The 20,759-nt window shown below is 35.3% G+C and overlaps 1 protein-coding gene across 1 annotated transcript in view; it reads right to left on the reverse strand.

Annotated features, from left to right (window-relative positions):
• The window catches only part of LOC118742506 (23 kDa integral membrane protein), a gene marked incomplete at its 5' end in the record, with an annotated part of 58,827 nt that extends 40,931 nt beyond the window's left edge, over positions 1 to 17,896 (reverse strand). Inside the window, 1 exon segment of the mRNA XM_036474632.1 lies at positions 17,784 to 17,896. Within this exon segment, the coding sequence (XP_036330525.1) occupies positions 17,784 to 17,843 (60 nt within the window).
• Positions 17,897 to 20,759: the final 2,863 nt, after the last annotated feature.

The following is a 20,759-nucleotide window of genomic DNA, read 5'->3' on the forward strand; positions in this document are numbered from 1 at the left end:
TTTTTTTGGCGCCAAATACTGACATCAGCGGCTAACAGCGTTGAGAGCTTTAGACAGCCACAGAGTGGTTTAGCATTCAGCTAGGCTCATACCAAGAATTTTTTCACAAATTTTTCTCCCCTTATTTTATGCGCTATTAAAATTTTTTTCTGGTATTATTTATTCGTATAGTGTTATGTATGTATGTATGTATACAGAAAGTTTAGTTAGGAAAGCTATGAAACGGAGTTTCAACCAAGTGGTGGCGCATGACGTCACCGACGAATGAAGTGGTGCATACATACGCAAGGAAAAACAAACAAATAAATGTGGAGGTTATAGCCAGTCAGCAAGCAGCAGGGAGCCGTCTATTGTGTTTTTGTAGTTGTCGGTTTTTTATGCTCTCATATTTCCCCCATTTTTTGATAATCACAATCACCGTCGTAGTCAAGAGAATCTCGAAAAAACAATGTAAACACATTTTTCATGAATTCTGATGTTTTTGATGCTGCGGAAGCGACACTGGTGCCTCAAAAAAAAAAGTTTCATACTACAAAATTTGCGCACTCCCCAGGGTGCTAGTTAGTTAAAAAAGTGGAAAAGATTTTTTCAACTTTCGCCTATAAAGGTTAGAACCATCAGTTGCTTTGACTAGTTCCAAGGTCTTCTTGATTTAGGTACATATTTTTATTGTAAGGTCAGGGTATTATTAGATGTATTTAATTTGCCGAAGAAGGTCTTAGACAACCTCAATCTGGTATGAAGGAACACTACGAAGAGGATTGGAGAATCGTCTGAGGCGTGGTCGAGGATAAGTTGGACTAAGTCCGCCGCTGCGTCTTTCAAAGCAGCTGGCGCAGATGATATTTTACCAGCTCATCTTCATTAGGGTTTTCCCTAACTGCGCACTTTAATACCGCTATGCAGGGCATGCTATACTTGGGGAGATGCCTACTGCTAAATTGGCGGAAAGTGATGGTGAGATAAATACATACATTGCCCACATGGCGGAAAAGAATTGAAATCGTATCAGCGGTCGCCTTTCGGCAGGTAATGGCAAACCTTCGAGTGTATTTCTGCCATGGAAAACAGCTTATATTGACTCTATGAGAGGAAATAAACAAATCTTAGTTAGAAAGTATGCCAACAGAAATCCTCCTCGCTGATAATTAATCGCAGTAGACGAACTATAATACCTTCTTAACGAATAGGGGTTCGCTATTCAGGGCTACGCAGATGACATTGCCAACATAATCAGAGGTAGGTATAAAGTGCCCACCTCTAATCTCCAATACTTTAATGAAAACGAATCAAAAATCAACCCTAAGGAGACTACCATAGTTTTTTTCCCCAGATAAAGGAAAAGAGACAAACTTCTAAAACCATTTATTCTAGGAGAAAATGTGTATATACTTTTCTAAAGAACTCACATATCTGAGATGACAGGATCTATTGCAAACTTCCATTTAGATAAAGCTATTGAAACGTTCAGTGCAACCAGTTGGATCTGCCGAGAGTTAATAGGGAGAAACTGTAGCATCAAACCTACATAAATTGGCTGGATGAATTTAAAAACCCATTGCAGTAGTAAAGTCCTCATAGGCCAACGGCTATCAACGACTAGATAGCGTGGGCATCACTGGTACGATGAGAACAACACCGACCGCGGCAGTTGAGGCGCCTCTAGACCTCACTCCTCTGCACATTGTCATCTAGAAAGAGGCTATACTACTTATAGCAAAAACCATCTCAGGAGCCAATTCTCAGGTTCATAGAACGAATGGTGTCCTTCGAGGTTTAGCTTAACTTCATAGTGTATAACCTAGGACTAATTTTCACTAACATGAGTAAGGTAGCTCCAACAAATCGCAGAGGATATTATGAGTCACTGCGAATGCCTTACAATAGCTACACTTCGCTTCCTAGGAAGCTGTACCTGGGATCACGTTGCCTAGATATCATTCAGCCATGTTACACCCCGAGGTTCCTTAACTGTAACTAAATAAGCATACGTTACAATAGATCGTCCTTGGTCGTGGTAACCAAGTGACCTACTCCCTACTAAAAGTATAAATCTTATCAAGGCGTATTGTACTTCAAGGAATATCCCCAACTTCATAAAGACTTTTAGGTTCTCACATGTCTCGCTTGAGTGGTCCGAGTTCCAACCAACTCAAACTCGGCAGTCTTCTATGACTAGTTATTCTCTAAAAAATCTAGGTGTTGAAAAATCTAGGTGTTCAGTGTTTTTGTACAGGGTTGTTTTTTATACGTGTTTTTTTTTCATGTTTTTGTTGGAATATGTCGTTGCTAAGCAGAAAAAAAAAGACGATAAAGCTCACCACGTTTTTTTTTGTGTTCATGCACTCAGATGCCAACCGACGCGCTGCTGGCACCACAGCATCAGTTTTGTCCCAAATTCATGTAGAGCATTCATTGGATACACACCAGTCGCTTGTTTTATTTACTTTTATCTACCTAGCAAATAAGTTGAGAAGTGTTTTTCGCGCATGTATGTATGTATGGCTACGTACCCATTGATACCGATTTCTGAAGTTTACATTTTTAAGTTTTGATTCATCTGTATACCAAATCACACGTTGCCATAATCGTGCATACATCGGCGTAACTCGCCTAGTTAAGTCCAGCCGGTGGTAGAGAGAGATTGGCCATGTAGAGGTTAAATTCTGTTGGGAAGAGTACGCCGCCTTGATGACCGACCTCCTATTTAAATCTATGCGGCTTAGACTTGGTGTTTCGGAATTCGACCTACCGATTTTCCAAGAACCTCATGACTGTGAAAACCACCCCAACAACGCGCTGCTTCGGAACGATCCGCCCGCCCAACATGTGAAACGGCACCAGCACAACTGGGGAACTGACATCGAGCCGTAAGTAGACCATACATTCGACACAATACGATACAAAGCGGCGACCAAAAATTTACACAGCGATGCAGTCAGCACGAGTCTCAGCATCCGAAACGGTATCCTAGGTGGTCCTAGGTGCCGTCCATCCACATTGAAGAAGAGATGCACCCTAGCCTCTCTCGGCTAAACTCAGACGTGGCAAACACCTGCCCAGCATGCGAGCAAGGTGCACACAACATCGACCACCGACTATCGACGTCACCCGCTTCCTCCGACTTAGGCTTGCAGAATATTGCGTTGCGCATACGTCGTATAGGGTCACTGGAAAACTTTGTTAAGAACTTCATTGAGCGCGTACAATTCTCAATACATCTTCTAAAACATATTAGAATTGGATGAGATGTATTCGAACCAAGGCGCTGAATATATCAGCACAGCAGTTATTCTTTGGATCTGTTATGCCGATGACTATTTGTTAGTGACTTACTGCCATACCTAAACAAAAGCGTCAGCGTTGTCTGGCTGTCAAAAAACTCGCATGCCCATACAATTTGTATGAAGCATACCGAAACAACGCGATGTCAACGCTGAGCGGTTGGAAAATCCGATTTTGACAGGGCGTTAGGTATTAAAGTTGGCTGCACTAAATGGCGAAACTGTAATTTTCGTGTTACACACAAACAAACCCAGGCTTATTGTTGGTGTTATTTCTGCATTTGACGTAGCGTTGACGCTTTTGTTTAGGCATGGCACTTCGGCGCTAACGCTAGGCGTCAGAAACCGCTCCGCCCAACGCTTTTGTTTAGGTATGGCAGTTAGGCATAGCATGCATAGCATAGCTTAGTATGGAAACAGCTTAGGATGCATAGCTATCTACTACTTTCAATTTCTACCAAAAAGTCGTGATTAAGTGAAGAAAGCGTTCATCACATTTTCGAAAGCAACATTCAGATGCGAATCTCAAGTGAGTGTTTTATCAAGAATTGCCTATTCAGTGTGAAGACGAGTTCAATAGATGAGAGTACACGCGCGAGGACAACCGCTTGTGGCTGTAATCAATTCTGTCGTTTGGAAAATCTCAAGTTCTTTTGACAGGTTTCAAGCTGTTGGTTAATATCAAAAACTTTATGAACTCATGGTACATATAACTAGCATACGGCTACCATCATAATGAAAGCCACTGTGTTTTAATTCTCCTCGAAATGACTTTATTATCTTTTATCGGCAAACATATGCCACAAGACACTTCCTGACATCTGACAGATACACATATGTACATACAAGTATATGAAAGAAGCAATAAAAGCAATAATGAACCGAGTATGTACTTATTAGCATTTTGCTAAATAAAAATAAATTAAGCTTAAGTGTACGAAGTATGTACATATGTACATAGCACATTTTTTCGTATTCATATTTATTTGTTCGCTGATATTTTATGAAATTAAATGAGCAACATGATGAAACGAGTCAGTTTTTTACGCAAAAAAAAAACTATAAAAAAACTCTGGTTTAACCCGCATCCGTCATTTGTATCAAATTGATACAAATTTCGAAAACATATTAAAAGATGAAAAATAGGTAAAGTATTGAATTGCTTTTTTTGCGACTAATGCGTATAGATCTTTTAAGCATTTTTATGCTTATTATCAGAAAATAAATAATCGTTGGTCATTAGATAATAAAAAATGAAAAAACCCAACATTTCATTGAATACTAGGGTCTGTTTCCATATGTATTAAATTGATGCACAACCAGTGTTGCCAGGTCTTCGGCATGAGAAAACGTCTCTCTTGGTCTGAAAAAACGTTATTTCCACCCAAAAACGTCTTTTCAAATGAATGTACAAAAAAGTGTTCTTGTTTATACTTTTATTGTATACAAAGGTACATATCGAGCCCTAACCGCCAAAATAACGTAAGCGACATTTTTTTCAAAATTTTCTTTTTGATGCAGAAATATTCCTAGAGAGATACATTTCTGTATCAAAAAGAAAATTTTGAAAAAAAATGTCGCTTACGTTATTTTGGCGGTTAGGGCTCGATATGTACGTAAGGTATATTAAAATATCATTTCGACAGAGCACATTTAAAATTCATTGTAAACTGGTTTGAGATCGTTAATATAAAAATCATTTTATACATGCACTTGTGATCAGCTGATTAAGTCATCAACATTTTGATCGATTTTGGCTGTTTCTCTTTCGTTTATATATTGTTTATTATTTTTCCATAAAAGCCAAGCTCATTAACAAACAAAATACAAATCCACAAAAATTGTGCAAAAATTATAAACAATCTGCAAATTTTCAGCTAGATTTTCAACTTGCTATTCAGATTTTTTAGCCCATTAAATTTCAGGGCAATTATGTGTAAGTTTAAAGGGGCTAAATAATCGCGTTGTTTTTTGATAATTTTTTTTTCTTGTAGAAATTTGGTTAGGGGCTCGGATGTTGAAAATGCTAAATTACGTTCTGCTTAGAAGGAGCATAGCATTAGGTCCATTCAATATCAAGAAAAATTGTTACGAATTGTTACTAGTACTTGCAAGTTTTTACTGAAAATGCATTCAATTACCCAAAATATGCAAGAGGGAGCGAATTCGAGAGCGTAACAACCCGAGAGAGCTGCAATTTCTTGCAAGTAAAAATTTTACTAGCAGGAATTTGCAGGAGTCCAAAAGCAAGGTTATTTTTCAAACTCAAACTGTTTAAGAGAATGATTTGATGAAACATAATTAGTGAAATGAAAATATGGATACAAAATTTAAATCTATTGTATATATTTTTACTTTTATGACTTATGAACTATTCCCAATTAAAAAGAAAATTGCGCGCCAAAACTTAACCGTCAGAAAGTGTCAAAATGGCTTAAGTTGCAAGTTTTTACTAGTTTTGCGTTCAATAACTTTTTCTGAAAATTTTCTCTTGCTCTCAATTTTACTCTCTATTTTCTTTCTCTCGCTGCAAGTACTTACTGGAAAAGTTATTGAATGGACCTAATATTTCAGTCTTTTTTGCGTTCAGTACATTTTCAATGAAGTCTAAAAAGTCGCCTACTTTTTTCTGGCGTTTTATGCTGCACAGCTTTTTTGATGCTTTTGCGAGCGTGCCTGCTGCAATAGATCGGCTCTACCTGATTTGGCTTTTAATGTGCAATTGCTAACATTACAGCAAGCCTCGTAACCTCAAGTGTTTACACAACCAGCCTTTGAACACGGGATCCTTAGTCCAAGAATCCAAATAAAAATCTTTTGAAGCAGCTGCAGCAAAACACAAAGATTGTAAAGATTTATTAAGAAAATAATTCAAAATCAGTTCTACTTATAAGATTTAGTAACAAAGAAAAATTACTGGGAAGTTAAAAAATGTCATTTTTTACAAAACGTCCAAACGTCAACAGGGTACAAAAAACGCCCAAATGACGTTAAAAACGTCAACCTGGCAACGCTGTGCACAACGTTTTTTGTGTTACACAAAATTTCCGATGGATGCGTGTAAAATCTCTACATGCTTATAAAAATAAGAATTTTAAACCTTAAATGGTGTGAAAACTTGAAATTAAAAAAAAAAAACCAAAGAACAAAATACAGTATTCAAAGTTTTATCGACATCAATTACCGTAAATGCCTTAATGGATCACGAATTCGCTTTAAATGCTAATTGCGCTATTACTTAACTTCAACTTAATGCAATAGTGGATTAATGAACCTATAGAACAGTTATGTTTAGCAAAGAAACAGTTTGACAACTTTTACGTGAAAAGTTATTTAAAAGAAGTAAATGTAATTAGTCATATACAAATGACGAAGACGAACGTATAGTAGTAATTAAGTGACTTGATGGCAAAAACAATTTCGAACACATAACATTTTTAAACATTTTGCGTCAGCGTTACCGTATCACAATAAAAAAAAACATATCTTGGTATTTAAATACTACTGGTAGGAAAATCTAAAAGTTGATGGATTTTAAAACGATTTTTCGTCGTCCCTTTCTTGTCAAGTTTGGTTTGGAAACAAACCAATTTCGGTGTTGTGCCATCTTCGTCGTCATTAAATTTAGTATAATAAAGTGCAAGTATGAAATTGCTAAAAACTCGCGTTGATTTTTGATATTGTTTTTTTTTTAACTGTATTACACATTGTTTTCATACAAAAAGCGATTTAAAGTTCGAAGGTCATTTAGAGGTTGAAAAAGGCACGTTGCAAACAAAGAGTATGTATTTTTATCCTCGACTTCCGGTCAGTTTAACTCACTTCCGGTCGAAGCCTGAAGTCGGTAATACCACCAATTGGTAGGTTAGATTTTTTGCTTTTTCATAAAAAAAAACATTTCGCTCCATTTTAGAGGGGGTGAACGGGCGGTCTAGGACAACCTGTGTATGCCGATCATGGAAGTTAGAAATCATGGTTTTAGAAGAAAGAATTCAGTTTCCCTGGGTTCCTTCTAAACTTTTTATGCCTTAAGATTCACCCTATAAATTTTTGGCGCGTACATATGTATGTACGTTGTTGTGTTTTATTTGTTTCCTAGTGAAAAATTAAATGAAAATAAAAAATTATAGAATAGATTTTATGAACAAAAGTACATAATACTCGTACATATAAAAAATAAAAATTACTGTGTGAACAGTCGTAGTGAACAATGAAACACAAAAAACTGCGAAGCAATAAAACAGCACAAGTACGAAGGCAAAACAAAGAAAAAAAAGAAATCACAATTTATAAGGAGAAAAACAGATGTGTTGAGAGAGAAGCTGACTCAACGCTAGCTGCCAAATGAATTGAATGTTTGCATACCTGAAAATGTGTACGTGCCAAACCAAACTAAAAACCCTAAAAACTTGTTTACATCACGATATTGAGAAAAAATGGATAACGCGCTGTATAACGAAAAGAAAATTATAAACGTTTAGTGCAGCTTTCTGAATGCAATATTTACAGGGTGCTAGAATTTAAATTGCACCAAAACCTGTTAGCGACCCCTAAATTTTTTTTATAATTTTGAAATTTTCGTGGATGTATTTATTTTGTCCCTTTAGAGGGGTGGCCCATGCAAAATCTAGATGTTGTTATTTTAAGGACCACCCTACTTTGGAGTCTTCAACCTTCCAACACTGAAAGGTTAGACCTTTTTGCACCATTTTTTGGTAACCTGTGTGAAACAAATATGAAAAAGTTTTAACAAAATGTACGCGAAGTTAATAAATCTTTGATGTCTAGTTTCACCTCGAAATAATATACAGTGGTCGAAAAAAGTATATCCGCACCACATAGATATTAAAAATGTTTCAATTTTTTTTTTTTTTTAAATTTCACTTTAGTTATTTTTTTATAAAAAAATATAATTGATTCCTTAACAAAACCCCTGTAAGTCCAATATAAAAAAAAACAAACTTTGGTAAAAATTTCAAGCTTTTTAACTAGATTTCTTAGAAATATTTTGGGTGTGCAGTTTTTGTAGCCTATTTAATTCTAGTACAATAAAGTGCAAGTTTAAAATGGCTAAAAATTACCGTTGGTTTTTTAGAACTTCTCTTTTGTCGAAGATGTTACGGTTTTCTTCCATTATTATTGTGTTTATTCGTTATATGGAAGCAAATTCTCTAAATTGTTACTAAAGGTTTTTGTATTTATTTTGAGTTGTGACTCTTTTTTCTACATATTGCACAAAGTTTGAAACTAGCATTTACACGGTTTTTGTTTAAGAATGAACTATATTAATAGAAAATAACTAAAATTAAATAACAAAAAATAAATAAATCTTTAAAACTAAATTTACAGTTTGAGGTGAAATTATACGCGAAATTAGCATTTCAAGAAGTAATGCGCCGTCGATTTGGCGAAGAGAATTTTTCCAGAGTTAAAAGTATTTAAGATTTAATTTATAATTTTCTTTTCATAGTTTGGGAAAGAAAGCGTTAATATATAACATGTTAAAATCATTAAATTAATATTTATATGTAAACAATTTTCTTTTCAGAACATGCAAATTAACAAAAACATAAATTTTTTAATCGGTCAAGTCCTTTTTACGGTCTAATGGAACCAAACTGAATACATTTGAAATATTTTACTTTAAATTATGTTTGTCAAATTGGATCACCCTCCTTTACGTGCTCCCTTATCACATATGCAGCCAGTCGCGAGCCGATGGAAAGAAGCTGCATTTTGCCAACCTAAAAAAATTAAAGTGCATACATACATGCGTATGTACATATTGCTATAAAATACAAATGTAAATAGCAATTGCACCCAGAAGCCACGAAGTAGTACAATATCAGTACACATATGTATGAGTATGCAAACAAACATATGTATTTTCCCTTATTTACATATCAATTTAGCAATTTTTCACATTTACAACATTAAGTACTTCCATATCGAATTGCTACAGCTTATTATTCGATACAAAGAGTTCGCCGAAACGTAGTAATACAATCGCGCCAAAATGGACTGACCACCTCACCATTATAAATTTTCATACATATGTGCATATGTATGTATAACTGGGTGGTATTCAATAGCTAGTCTTTGATTTCCGTAGCTACAAGTGTACACATATGTATATACATTAGACCGGGTTGGTGCTCTTAGAAAACAAAAAAACTTCAGTGACACTACTACTAAGCCCTTCCTAAATCCGGTGGTCATCGAATCGGTATCGTCAAGCTCAACTATTGGTAGGCACAGGCCGAGGGAATCTAAACGAAGGCAGAGTGGTGCTTGCTGATTGGATTTAAGGGAACAAATGAAGAAGTGGTTGCAGTCATGTGGAGCGCCTGGAGAAGTGCGAGGAAATTACCTTGAGGCATCTGAAAACGGCGATCAAATAAAAATTTAAATAAGAAATATGTTTGCTATTTCGACTAATGTACACATTTATGTATGTATGCCTAAGGAGTATGCATACCTATGAATATATGTATGTATTTGTCCTTGTGGCCAGCTGATTAAGTTAAGTGACATTTTGACCAGTTTTGGTTGTTTTTCTTTCGTTTATTTAAGCTCTGATCCAGTACTCCATGAACTTACAGGATTTTACACGAACTTGCAGGAAGTTGCAGGAAAAATGTTCCCGTACTCCAAAATCCTCTAAAATCCTGTAAATGGGAGCGACTTTTGGAGAGTTGTGTAGAGAATGAAGTTGCAAGATTTTAACCGAACTTTTTCTTCTGGTAAAATCATGAAAAGTGTCAAGCAATCACTGGTTGACGTTTTTACAGGAAAAATGGATTTTTTGTTCTCGTACTTTTTGTTGTTACTCACTTTTTACTCTCGCTTCAGAGAGTAATTTTGCTGTTTGACAGTTTTACAGGATTTTTCACGAAAAGTATTGGATCAGAGCTTTAATGTTTATTTTTTTTTTATAAAAGTGTGGCACATTACATAACAAGTACCACATAAATCCACATTTCGAACTTTGTACAAAAATTATAAAAAATAAGTTAAACTGCAAATTTCAAGGCGCCTTAAAATTTGCACTAACCTACTTAAAATCAATGGGCTACAATACTGCATACCTAAAATTCTTTTAATAAGAAGTTTAAAATTTTTGGGTGTAATTGTTGAAGTATGTTGAACTTTTATAATTTTTGTACGAAGTTTGAAGACTTTTACACAAAAAATTTTATAAACATTAAATAAACAAAAGAAAAATAACCAACACTGGTCAAAATGTGACTTAACTTAATCAGCTGACCACAAGTGTACATATGTATGTATGTAGATACATATGTAGAAACTCAGCTGGTAGCCTTGAACTCGGCATCTTTTATGTACTTGCATACATACACACATAGAATAATTAAATAAATACCATTAAAGTCATCCATGTTTTACTCTATGTACTATCTGGCTGTACCTTAACTGCTCCATTTATTTACGTGTATGAAAAATGCGGTTTACGGTTCGTCATATTATTGTGCTTACTCATCATGGCTTTATTTATTTTTAGCTTAAACGCAAATTAAATAAACTAAAAACCATCGGTATTTGGCAATTTGATAAATTTTACATGCATCTCTGATACATTTGGTTATTTTTGATTTATGATTATAACGCGAAACATTTTTTTTTTTTTGAATCACGCAAGGATCTACAAAGCGTTATTCTATGCTCGGCTTGCAATTTCTCCGCTTATTTTAACCGATATACCGCGCAAATAAATAGGTCTTTTAATTAAGCCTGTCCTGGTTAATTGGTTCCCAGGTTAATTCAACCGAAAAGTGTGCGATTTTTCAACTAATTAAGCGGTAATACTGTCTTTGCTAGCGCAGCGCGAACTTCTTCCGTTTTATTAATCTCTGCATTGTGAAAACTAAAAATTCTTAGCGATAGGAGTATTCTGGGAACTATCGAACTTTCGCCTCATATTCGCGAAAGTTGCGAAAGACTTTCAATAACGAATCGCCTTTTAGTCTTCTAAAAGATTGTGACAATTCGTCTATGAATTTACGAGAAGATTATCCGAAGACCGTCAAAGTTAACTTAATGAGTACCGTTCATTTGAATTTGTAGAGGTACTTTTAAATTTTTCGGCATAAAGGTACTGACTATTTTAGCTTTATTTTATGACTTCTAACCTTTTTTAATTAAACTTGGCAAACAATTTTTGTGATCATCTGGTCACACTGTTCACAAAACATCATAAGCGTCGTAATATATTAAAGTTGCAAAATTTTCAATGTAAAATAACAGTTAAAATGATTTTAGGGAGTTCACGGAGTGCAATAAGGGTTAAAAATATATTTTATAACAGTATAAAGCATTTCGGTGTAGTTAAAAAATCCACTAAAAAACAATTTTACTATTATTTTACGTTAAAAATTTTAACGAATTTAAGACATACTTAGGAAGGTAAATTTCGCATACCTGTGTAGTTATTCGATCACGAATGCCTCGATTATGGCTCACGTTTGTTTTAATTAATCTTCTGTATAACAAGTGAACCCTGATTTGAGAACCCATTTTTCATTAATTATATTTTGTGTGAACTAAGTTAGCTTCAAAAAAATTCAATATTTATGGAACATGTCAGAAACACCCATGCAACAACTTCAAATAAGGAACATGAATCTGGTGTTTCTTTTTGGCGGAAACCGCTACGTATTGCCTCTAACCTCAAACAAAAAAAAAATACGATGAAGTAGTTTCTTATGTCTCACATTCGCCCAAGTTATAAAAGCCATAGGGAGATTCACTAAGTCTTACAAAACCCTGGCATGGTGGAAGGATTGCACGCAAAAGCCGGTTTTGCTATGGAAAAGCTTTGCAATCCGTGCAATTCGTACACTGTGCAAGGGTTTTGCAAGACCTAGTGAATACCCATTTATTCTTCTTATCATTATGTAAAATGTATTTCATATTCTTTTAGTGCTAGGCATTATCAAAATTATGTATATATATATTTTTTTTTGCTATACTAGAAAATCTTGCAGCCCAGATTTTGTCTGTGAAGCATGTGAACAGTGTTGCCACACAATGTTTTTATTTTTTACCAAAATCACCGAAAAAAGTTACCAAATTCAAAAAAAATTACCAAACTTATTTTATGTGCAGAATTGTACAAACATACACATCAAGCCCTAACCGCCAAAATAACAGAAATATTCCTAGAGCATCTAGATGCCTTTCTGCAAACAAAAAAAAAATTTGAAAAAAATTTCGCTTTCGTTATTTTGGCAGTTAGGGCTCTATATGTATGTTTGTTCTGCACATAAAATAAGTTTGGTAATTTTTTGTAATATGTTAAAACTTATCAAAATATGGTGCGGCTATAATTTTTTCCACCACTGTATGTAGACAAGTGACAAGAAAATATATCAAAAATTCAACACTTGAATGAAAGCTTTCGACTCACTCATAGACAGAGTGAAGTCTCCCGCTGAATGCCGTAACTTTTTGAACGAGAACATGCATATTTACGTAGAATTCAACTCATATATATGGTTGGCGGGTACACCGGTAAATTGATGGTAATTGCAAAGCTGACGAACTGACAGGGAAAGGTAGGACCACCCAAAACCAGGAAGGGGCACTGTGGATATACTTAGCAATAACACTTTCACACAGTTTGTTAAAGATCAAACCATTCTAGTAGCCAAGGAACGCTGGAACAACATTCACCTTGCGAAACTTTGAGGATTACCTGATATTTCTATAAAAGAAAACGCTTACGGGACACTTACTAATGTGGAATCAGAACCAATTGACGTGTAAGACCGAATCGAAAAAGTTACCAAATTGAAAAATAAATTACCAAATTACCAAACTTGATAAATAAAGAAAAAAATTACCAATTTTGGTTAAAAATTACCAAAGCGGCAACGCTGCATGTGAATGAATATGAATATATGTATGTATATATATGTATGTACGTGCTTCTTGACTTCATGACTCAGCCTGTTGTTAACCACAGACTACTATTTATCTACATATATGTACATACATACATATGTATGTGGTGTTTATTACGATTTGTGGAGAAAATCATCAAACAATTATCAACTATTTTTGTGGGATGCAAACAATATTCACTATACATGCATATACACCCTGCGTCAAAATTATAAGTGCACCAGATATTGATAAACTAATTTTTTTTTTTTTCATTTTAATAATTTTTTTTAATATAATTTATTCTTTATCAAAAACTGTATTAATCCATGTTTTGACCTTTTGTGCAATATTAAAAAAAAAATCAACAAACTTTTGTAAAAAATTTCAGCTATTTAATTCGATTTTTTAGAAAGAGGTTAGCTAAAACTTATCGTTGATTTTTTCTTCCGTACAAAGTACATATGTACTAGTTTGTTCGAAAATGTGTATATGCAAGATAATGAGCAACAACCTTCAGCAAATATGAACGGTTAGTAAATCGTAGTTACTTTAAACTTGCACTAAAATTGAATGGGCTACAAAAATTCATACTCAAAAATCTTTCTAAGACAACTAATAAAAAATTTAAAATCTTAACGAATGTTTGTTAAATTGTTTTTTATTATAACACCAAGTTTGAAACTTGCCATCGCTTATAATTTTGACACGGAGTGTATATGTATGTATGTAGCTGCAGTGATAACATTAATCGGCGGACGAATTTAGATTTGAAGTAATTTATTTATTAATGTATTGTATTTCCATAAAATGAACCAAATTCAATTAGAAGCGAATAAGTGCGAAAAACTGATTACTCATAATGCAATGAAAATTAATAATAAACCAAGCAGCATTTATATATAACAAATATTAAGTCATAAATAAACATAGTACATAAATAATATCGCTCATTTACATCACTGGCTGATTTCATGGGAACGAATAGTTAGTTATCTCTGATGATTGTAGATGCCAGAAGCTACATAGTTTTTAACATAGTACAAAGCTGTTGTCGATAAATTAATTGAAGTCTACACAGGAAATTAGCAGGTGATTGTTAAAGGCCGAGATATCCCGCCGCGATCCAAGGGGACAGCATGGGTACCCACTATCTCCCTCTTGTCCGACCACTTCGAAACAGCACGGTTCCTGGGCCTACCGTTAGTTGAGCTTGACGACAATGATTAGAGTGTTATCCAGATCAGGGATGCCAACTCTATTAAGACTAATTCCCCCAAATTCCTGAAAAAATTCCTCTACTTTCAATGTACTTATTAGACTGCTCAAAACTTTGCCGGTTTGGCTGGTGTCAAATATAAACGTTAAGTTTATGTTTTAAATCCGTAACACCATATGACAAATTGTTATTACAAGTTGTAATTTTATTCTAAATGTTCTAATAAAAATCGTCTGTATATTGAATTCCCACAAAATTTATAGCCATACCCCGATTATCCCGAGAAATTCAAATTCCACCATAATCGGGGAATTCTCCCCCGGTTGAAGATACATATCTATTTAATATTCTCAACAATAAAAGCTTAAAGTCTGGCCACACAGAAAGCGGTCTGTCACGGCGGGAAGCGATCCAGCGGTTGTCGCGGCGGTCTGCGATTTGGGGACAAATTTAATATGTACAGTGTGTTTTCGAATGACTCTTTATTTGAAAATGTTAAATAGTTATGAATCAGTGATATACATATGTATTATTTTCCGCAGAATTTTCGGTGCTAAATCCAAATACGTACTCAGAACTTTTCTAACCTGTCAGGTTTTTTAGATATCCTAATATAAAGTCGTAAGCGCAAAAAAAAAATGTTTTTTTCTACGAGGAATCACATACCACAAGCTTTCTTTTAATTTTTAATCGAAGCTACAAAGCGATCACGCGGGAAATCTGTAATTTTGTACAACCGGATCGCTCATCGCCGCGACAAAGAGTAGCGGGAGGCGGTACACCGCGTCCTGTGTGACAGATATGATTAAAAACTGAATAATACAAACAGACTGCCTGACCGCCTCGGTCGGATATCGCTTCCCACTGCGACAGACTACTTTCTGTGTGGCCGGGCCTTTAGGTATTCCAGCGAAAGTAGACGACAAGATCCACAAAATCGCATATTACGGTGGCAAAAGGAGAAAAGTATCGGGTGTATGCAGAATGAATTTTGATAAATACAAAGTTCTCTTCTTATGCTCTGATGCCATCCTATTGCAGGTATGATGCGATATTAATAAATGAGAAAAAAGGAAGAAAATGGCCAGCGGTAGCTATGTACGTATATATGATGCAGAACTTTATGGCACGATACTATACAATTTGGGAATGTTCTATGCATATGTGGTTATATATGTTGTATTTATACTAATATGTACATAGAAACAAGACAACAAATTGCGTGACTTTGTGGTATTTAAGCCCCACCTCTACCCTCACGTCAAGTCCAAACGAGCATCAATATATAATTCAAAAGCAACAGCGGTACGAGATAATACGCCAAATGGTTATAAAAACAAAGTAATTGTTGAATACGAGAATTGGAAATATGTTTTAGATACATTTATGCGTAAGTGTGTTCGTGCAATTCAAATTAAATTGTGAGAGCATTTAAAGGTAGACCAAAATAAAATATTCAAATCATTACTGTACATTCCAAACACTCCACCAGTATGTCTTCAAAAACAATACAGAATCATCTTATTATCGCTAACAGATTCAAAAATTCGCAAGTATACTATAGCCAATTTTAATACAATACTTCATTTACAATATATTTTTTAGAGCTACATATCGCCGCCTGAATAAAAAATTGTCGTCAGCGCCATTTTGATAATACCAATTTTCGCATACCCGAAATATTTCTAAAAAATCGGAACAAAAAGTAGGAAATTTGCATGAAAATTAATGAAAGTTTTATCGATTTTTTCTTGTTTTTGTACAGAGTTTGTATTGTTGGTTTTTATGGTTTTTGTTGTACGATGAACTAAAATTTTATTAAAAAAAAAAATAAAAAATATTTAGCATGAAAGTAATTGGGAATAGCAACAAAATATACGGCTCTATCGCGAATTTCGCACGAACAATTATTCCAAAAATTATAAAGCAAAACAAAAACAATTTTTCCTAATTTGTGTTTGTTTTGCATGTAAAATTATAGGAACGATTTATTCACATGGAATTGGCAATAGGGCTGATAGTGTTTTATTTGAGTGGACCATTTTGGCAGGCAGTAGCTGTAAAATTTCATCGTAACTAATTGAACTTAAAATTCTGTTTACACATACATAGATCCTTCAGCAAGCTCTCGTTTATTATTTGTCATTCCACAGAAATTTAGCAAACCTTAGCAACCGTCAACGTCAGCTCAACATACTATCTGCACCGTTCAAGTAATCTATGTATAAGTATACAAGAGTACAAACTTGACTTTGGTTTATTATACAAATCTCCTGGATGGCTGCCTTTGTCGCCGCAAAGACGGAGAGATTTTTATACAATGAAGTATTTTGTACGCAGAAGCATTTGCACATTCAAAAATAAGTACATATGCATATAGGTATGTATACATATGTGTATCCACACACATATGTACTTATATATCTAAAGGCTAAGCACACACAGTAGTTATATACATATGTACATAACGACGCCTCCAAACTATACTATGCTAAGTCTGACTAAGTTTACTTAGCATGGTATGGTTATGAGGTGTAGATATGTATGGATATATATTGTATGTATTTATGTACAGTAAATGCTTAAGTAAATATTTTTTTTTTATGTAAACAAAATCCAGAAAAACGAATGTCGAAGTGTTAAACCCAAAAAACCGGTTTTCAACGAAGCCCTCGTCTGCTAATGTTTATTAACTTGAAAATACATACATATAAACATAAATATATATATATATGCTTATCCACATGTTGTGCTCAACGAGCCAAGTTCCGGCAATAAATAAATACCAACCAAAAACAAGAAAATAAACGCAACAAAATTGGCAAACGTTATGCTTATTCGCTGCAACTTTTGCTTACTAAAGCAATTAAGGCAATGCTTGTCTTCATTCGATTTTGCCAATATTACGGTTCGAAAACATAAATAAGCATTTAGCTTACGTAAATATACAGAAAAATATTTATGTATTTGTGTAGGTATTTTACAGCATAAAAAACATACTCGAATTTCAGTTAAAAAATTGGATAAAAATTTCTCAAGTGGAGCTTTAAGTATACATATATACGTTCCACTATTTTGCTTGGGATATCAAATATCATGTGGTTATTATTTTTCAATACATTTGTTTTCACATCTCATGCGAATTCGTGTTTGTAGATTTACTATAAGTACATATGTATATACCAATGTAGTATGTTTGTTTTAACTTCTCGTGGCACCCTTTCGAGGGCCGGTGTCGCAATCGAAGCTCAAACTCGTTTTTTTTTGTATTAAGTATTTGCCTTATGTCTAATACATATTCGCATTTTACCTTCTTTTTAACAAAAACAAAAAAAAGTTTATTTAACTACATTTTGTATATAAATGCTGAGACTTACCGATACTATAGTGTTAAATGCGAATAGCAAGTATTTAGCTGTTGATGTGCCACAATCCATTGTGGTGAATTTATGCTTCTATATTCGCGGTGAACAAGCAAACCAAACTTTATCTGGAAAAAATATTAAAAAAAGTAAAATTAGTTAATGGCAATAATCACAGTAAGAGTTAACTCTCGCACGATGGTTAAATTTTAAGCTTTTAAAGACGAAAATTAACAGCCAAATGAGAGCTATTAAAATATGACATAATTAAAATGTTTGTTATATTTTCTTATATATAATCAAGTCATAATGTAGTTTGACTAAGCCCAATCAGATTAACACATAAATAAAGAGCAGAATTCCAGTGCTTCGAGTTAATGCCTAGCAGTCTTCTACATACATACATACATTTGTAATTACATAAAACCTTGGAAAATCTTGTATATTATGTATTAAAGGTTCTAGTTTTTTGCTCAAGTACCTAAAGGGAATATTGAAAACGAGAGTAATGAAATGACTGCCTTCTCTTGTTGTTGTTGTTGTAGCGACCACTTAATCCTGCCTTGAAGTGGATAATACTCAACAAACAGCAGGCCCAGGAAACATGCTGTTTCAATGGAGTCGAGCAGAAGGGAGAGCCATGTTAGTTGAGCTTTGTTGAATGGGCATGTAGAGAGATGTTTGGCGACATGCCGAACATACGTAGAGTGCGTCGGGGTCTAGTCTGGATAAAGAGGAGTATTGTTTCTCGCTGCGTTGTCGTCTGGTTCAGCTAAGGGAAGGCCCAGGAAGTGCGCGACTTCGGCAGGGCTGCCCATAGGGATAGGGACGTTAGCTGTGTGGGGTTTTTGGGGGCATGCGAAGAGGTGCCGTGAGACATGTGGAGTCTGTCCGCATGCCGGGCGTTGGTTGTGTACATCCTCGTTTATTCTGCTCAGGTATGAGCCTGTCTGTATGCAGTTCGGTCCAGAGGTTGTTTGATGAACCCCTAGAATTCGTCCGTCAGTTCGTAGAGATGACTCCTGACGTGCCTTGGTGAGGGCTCTTCTGCAAGAAACTGGCTATTTGGATGACCACGTCTGTAGCGCCCTACTACAAACTGCTTACAGAGCATTGTGTTACGCTACTTGATGGCCAGTATCTGGCCTTCGTCGTGTAGGTGGTGATGAAGAGACATCAGGTATCCAGGCGCGGTCTAAAGTGCTGTGTTTGGGCAAGTCTGTAACTTCGTCCACTGCGTTTTGCTAGTCCCCGGTGATCACATGGGCGCTGCATAATTTAGAACCGGCCGCCCAATTATGCCTTGTATGTTGCCAACAACGTTTCTTTATCTTTGCCCGAAGCTGCCGGCCGGCGACTTCAGCACCTTGTTGCGGCTCCGTACTCTGTTGTGGTTGTATGCTCCAAGAAGGAAAGTACACTGTCGAAAGTAACTCCGAGGATTTTTGAGTTATTCACCGTCGGAATTGGTTCGCCCTCGACGTGAATACCCAGCTGCAGTCTGAGGGATGAATAAGGTTGCCGAAGATTTTGTAGGGGAGAGGGTTAGGCTTCTTGCAGTGAACAAGCGTGAAATCTTGGAGAGGTAGCCGTTTACTTTCGAGCACATGTAATCAACTCCATTGCCATACGCCAATATACCGTTTGAGTCCAAGTGGGAGAGAGGGATCCTTAATGTTTTCTAGAAGCGTATAATGACTGACGGTGACAAACGTCTTTCGACAGATTCAGCGCTGCTAGGACTGTTCTCTCACAAGGCCGATTTCGGTTAAGGCCTTCGTTTTGGCTGCTTTTAGATGCTCCTTGGAAATCTTTTTTAGACACGAATACGATTGCCACCATTTTGTACGTGCTCATATAATTATTATATACTAACTCGTTCGAATTTCGTTGAGAGCATAATAAAGAGAGTTCCGTTTTTTGACTAGAAATTTCCAAGTTTGATTTTGTGGGCTTAATTACTGATATGCCGAGAGCGGCTGTATGGCTCAGAGGACGTTATGACGTTATAGAAATCGCATCGTGTTATTTGAGGTCTGGCTTAATGGCATCTGGAACTTAGCAAATTTGTTTTCTACAGGCTGAAATGTAACTTAGCGTGACGCATATGTAAATATGGAGATATTGGTATTGTTGTCTAAACGAAATCGAAACCAATGAAACAAGTTTACTTTACGTTGCGTCAAGTACTACTGCAACCAAATGTTTTTTTTTTTAATTTTTACCTTTCCTTCGAGCTTCATTGAATATTACGTTACATCATAACCGCATACTTACATATATGTATATCGGTGTTCGTATGGAATAGTAGCTTATGTCGGGAAGCTGGCTTTGGTATAATGCGACATTCCCTTTATTCTTTAAACAAAAAGGAATTTTTAGATAAAACTTAATAAGAATATTGACTTGCTAGTATCGCAACTATTTCTGCACGTTTATTTGCCAAAAGTTCTTCAACTACTCGGCGCCAGTGAGTCATTCGCAATCGTATGCTGCGAATGCCGCATTATACTAAAGCCAACCTTTCGCTATAAGCTATTGTTCCATACGAACACAGATATATTTATACATAGGTACCGATTGATACACGTATGTATGCACATAATTATGTACTGTGAATTGGAAACGTACATATGCTGCAAAACACTCCATACATTCGTGAAAAAGGTAGCTTAACTTTATTTTTTGTATATCTTTTCGCGAAACCGGTTAAACCAGCTCGCGCGCATATGTATGTACGTAGATATATGTATGTATATGTATGTAACAATATATTAAACTGGCAATCTGCGCTAGGTTTTACTCTAAAGTCTCAGTCTGCTTTTAAACCCTTTTTATGCTCTGCAAGTATTAATAAATATAATTGCGACCTTCAATTTACCACAGGTCACTGATTTTTTTGCTCTCGGATATACATCTCTAATTTGTTTTGCATGATAGAAGTAAATTTAGCTTGCACGCAGCATCACCATTTTGCTCTAATTTAAATTT

The sequence above is a fragment of the Rhagoletis pomonella genome, unplaced genomic scaffold (genome assembly GCF_013731165.1).
Source record: "Rhagoletis pomonella isolate Grant_MI unplaced genomic scaffold, Rhpom_1.0 Rhpom_scaffold_00007, whole genome shotgun sequence".
NCBI lineage: Eukaryota > Metazoa > Arthropoda > Insecta > Diptera > Tephritidae > Rhagoletis > Rhagoletis pomonella.